The sequence below is a fragment of the Ictidomys tridecemlineatus genome, chromosome 4 (assembly GCF_052094955.1).
Source record: "Ictidomys tridecemlineatus isolate mIctTri1 chromosome 4, mIctTri1.hap1, whole genome shotgun sequence".
In the NCBI taxonomy this organism is placed as follows: Eukaryota; Metazoa; Chordata; class Mammalia; order Rodentia; family Sciuridae; genus Ictidomys; species Ictidomys tridecemlineatus.
Window position 1 is genome coordinate 17,061,424 of NC_135480.1, and position 3,847 is coordinate 17,065,270.

General features: G+C 36.7%; 1 protein-coding gene across 1 annotated transcript; it reads left to right on the plus strand.

Annotated features, from left to right (window-relative positions):
• Positions 1-1,405: 1,405 nt before the first annotated feature.
• Positions 1,406-2,350, plus strand: LOC101967160 (olfactory receptor 5D13). Its single transcript, XM_013365799.2, has one exon. It carries the CDS (start codon positions 1,406-1,408, stop codon positions 2,348-2,350), a length of 945 nt encoding a protein of 314 aa, XP_013221253.2.
• The last annotated feature ends 1,497 nt before the right edge of the window (positions 2,351-3,847 follow it).

Genomic DNA, 3,847 nt, shown 5'->3' on the forward strand with positions numbered 1-3,847 from the left:
AGTGTGGAAATGATAATAAATCTCTGTGGTGCAAGCCTGTGCTTCTCTCCTGATGCTGGTCTGTGATGAGCTGTTTGCACTCTCCTGATGATTTTCTTTTCTCTGTGAAGAAAGTAAATTGTGGAGTGTAAGAAATAGTCGCTAGCTATAAAGGAGGTGCAAGTTTTTTTTAAATTGAGCTCTTAGTACATAACTAAAACTAGAGTCTCCTGTTTATGGGATTTACAGTAATGATCTTGTGTAAACTTGAACATTTCAGAGATGCATTTATTATTGGATCAATTTGTTTTTTAAAATAACTATGAAACAAATAGAGACTTTTGTGATTTTGAACTGCTACAAACAGAAGACATTTTTGCTTTCTCAACATATACAAACAAAACGATGATTGCATAACACAAAACTCTTAAGATAATTACATATGTGTCTTTAATCAAACCCTTCTTCAATATCTGGAGTAAAAATGTCCCTGTTGCCAGAGAGGGTGAGGGTAATTATCTAGCCATTGGTCATTATTACCGTATTTTCTAACTTGCTCTATAGAACAGATGACTTGGGAAAAATGCATTTTACTTTTATTTAAATTATGAGATTTCTGCAAAATAATAACATAATATGACTAGTAAAGGTGTGAGATTGAAATTTAATAGAAAGTTTTACAAAAATAAAACTGGGTCTGGATGAGCACATTAAAAGCATCAGGGCTTATGAGAAAACCTGTAAGGAGAAAAAAAAAATTAGTGAAAGAACAGGTCCAAAGTATGTTCTTCTCTTTGACAGGTTGGTACCTTATTCTAGCACACTGAGGCAAGTGTTTTGACATAAGGAGGAATCAACAGAAAGCTTGGAGGCATGCAAGTCTATGTTTTCTTTAATGTCCACATGTTTTATGTCTCATTGATTTCTGGGGCAACTCATAAATACTTATGACCTCAGTCTAGGCATCCCACCTGCAGCAGTACCCACTCCTCCCTGCTTTTTGTCTCCCGGGGTACTTCCTTTAAACATTTTAGTGCTAAATGTATTCTCATTGCTTCATTAGTGCTGCTTAGTTTAACAAGGAACTGCAAAACAGGCTTTCTATAACACGGCAGAAGAGTGTTCTCTGTCTCCTAACATAAACAAATTCTCTTAACTGATGCCACTGAGGATCCACTCCACAACCCAGCTCATAGTTAACAAACTGTCTAAATGTAGACAAGTGCCACAATTTTGTATATGTCACATTTCCCTCACATATCTATGGAGCTACTTGTTTACAATTCATTGTTCCATTTAGAGATCTAAATGAATATTTTTAATGTTTTAGAACATTGCCTGATATAGGGTAAATATTCTATGACTACTTAATCATTATCATTATTACTTTTATTATTATTTCAGATTTTTTCTTCCAACAACAATCATGCTGTTAACTGAAGCAAATCAGACTTCTGAAGTCACCTTCATCCTCCTGGGCTTCTCAGAATACCCAGACCTCCAGGTGCCCCTGTTCCTGGTGTTCCTGATCATCTACACAGTCACAGCGGTGGGGAATCTAGGCATGATCCTGACTATCAGGATCAGTCCCAAACTTCACACCCCTATGTACTTTTTTCTTAGTCACTTGTCCTTTATTGATTTCTGTTACTCCACGACGGTGACCCCCAAACTTCTGGAGAACCTGATTGTGGAAGACAGAACCATCTCCTTTGCAGGGTGCATCACACAATTCTTCTGGGCTTGTATATTTGTAGTAGCCGAAACATTCATGTTGGCAGTGATGGCCTATGACCGATTCGTGGCAGTTTGTCACCCTCTCCTCTATACAGTCATCATGTCCCAGAAGCTGTGTGCATCATTAGTGGCTGGGACCTACACATGGGGAATAGTTTGTTCTGTGACACTCACCTGTTTTGTCTTGGCATTATCCTTCTGTGGGTCTAACATCATCAACAATTTTGTCTGTGAGCACTCTGCCATTGTCTCTGTCTCCTGTTCAGACTCCTCTGTCAGCCAAATGCTTTGTTTAGTCATCGCCATATTTGATGAGGTGAGCAGCCTCTGTATCATCCTCAGTACTTATGTTTTCATCTTTGTCACTGTCATGAAAATGCCCTCCACCGGTGGACGCCAAAAAGCCTTCTCAACCTGTGCCTCCCACCTGACTGCCATCACCATTTTTCACGGGACTGTCTTGTTCCTTTATTGTGTACCCAATTCCAAAAACTCATGGCTCACAGTCAGAGTAGGTTCTGTATTTTATACAGTGGTCATCCCCATGCTGAACCCCTTGATCTACAGCCTCAGGAACAAAGATGTGAAGGAGAGTTTTAGGAAGTTCATGAATCACCTCACACAATGGTATTGAAGACTCAGATTTCCAAATTTATTTGAGTTACTGGCTGAAGCTTTTAAGTGTTTCTCATGCTCCCCGATGCAAATTATTTTGTCAGTTCATTGGTCAGAGGTTGAAATTTGTTTTAAGACAATTATTTGGTATTTTTTTCCCATTTCGATATTTAGCAAAATAGCTCCATGAATTAATGTGTTACAAGTTGAATAGTGTCCCCTGAAATATCCATTCAGAACCTTTAAAGACCATATTTGGAAATAGCATTTTTGCAGTTACAATTCAGGTAAGGAGCAAAAATGAGATCCTACAGGATTAGGGGAACCTAAATTCAGTAAAAGTGTCCTTACAAGAGAAAATAAAGAAGAAATGCAGAGACAAATGAGGAAGAGGGCCACATAACGAAGGGAGCCAATTGGCATTTTAGTCAGCAACCAAGGAGTAAGGAGGGATTATCCTCAGCACCAACAGAGGGGCCATAGCCCTTCCACCTCCTTGATTTCAGGCTCTTGTGATGAGGTCTGTGAGAAAATGAATCTCTGTCATTTAGAGTCACCAAATTTTGTGGTAGTTTATTCCAGCAGTCTTGGAAATGTAGGAAATAGGTAAATATCTAATCATAAAATCGAAGTCTCTTTTCTTATGCAGTGGTGTGGTAAATAATGTTTAAAATATTCTTTAAATTCATTTTAACAATGAAAATGTCAACCTTACAGTGTTAGTCTGCACGTACAGAGATCAATCAGGAATAGGAATGTGTGTATGGAAGAATTACTGAGGAGAAGCTGGAACACATTATCTTAAAATTCTACCAAATTCTTTGTTCCTTTACCTCCCACAGCCTGCCATACTTTTATTATGCTATAGAAAGTGATGTTAGACATAACATCTCATTCTCAACTAAAAATTTTTACTTCAGCTGAGGATGAAGTTTAGTAGTAGCTTGCACTGTTAAGTAAATATATACAACATTGGATTTATGTGACGTTCCTCAGAAATTACCAAGAGAGGGGGGAAAAGCAGAAAATATTAGTCTCAAAACCTGAATTGTCACCGTTGATTCTGTAAATTCCACTTACTAATAGAATAGAAAGCACAATGAGATTAATAATCTGTTTGTATAAATATTGCAAAAATTTTAAGATTTAGTTGATTATACATTAAATATGCATAGAACAACTTTGTTTGCTAGATAATTATGGCATTTTTGAAACTCTTTTGATACAAATATCCTCTGAATTGATTATTCACATGTTTGGCTTAAACCAGAGATTGTTTTGAGTCTGAAAAAAGATCAAACAAAATTTGATCTTTCTATTCCTTTACAAATTATACTTTGTGTTACCAAGTTTCAAGGCTACATCTGTGCATACATCTGATATGTTACTCTACATCATTTCTTTTAATAGAAAATATTTTTACCTTTATTAGGGCATTACTCATACTAGTGAAATTAATTTTGGTAGATTTTTTACTAAAGGAACACAACTAAATTGGATCCAATCCAGACTTGTT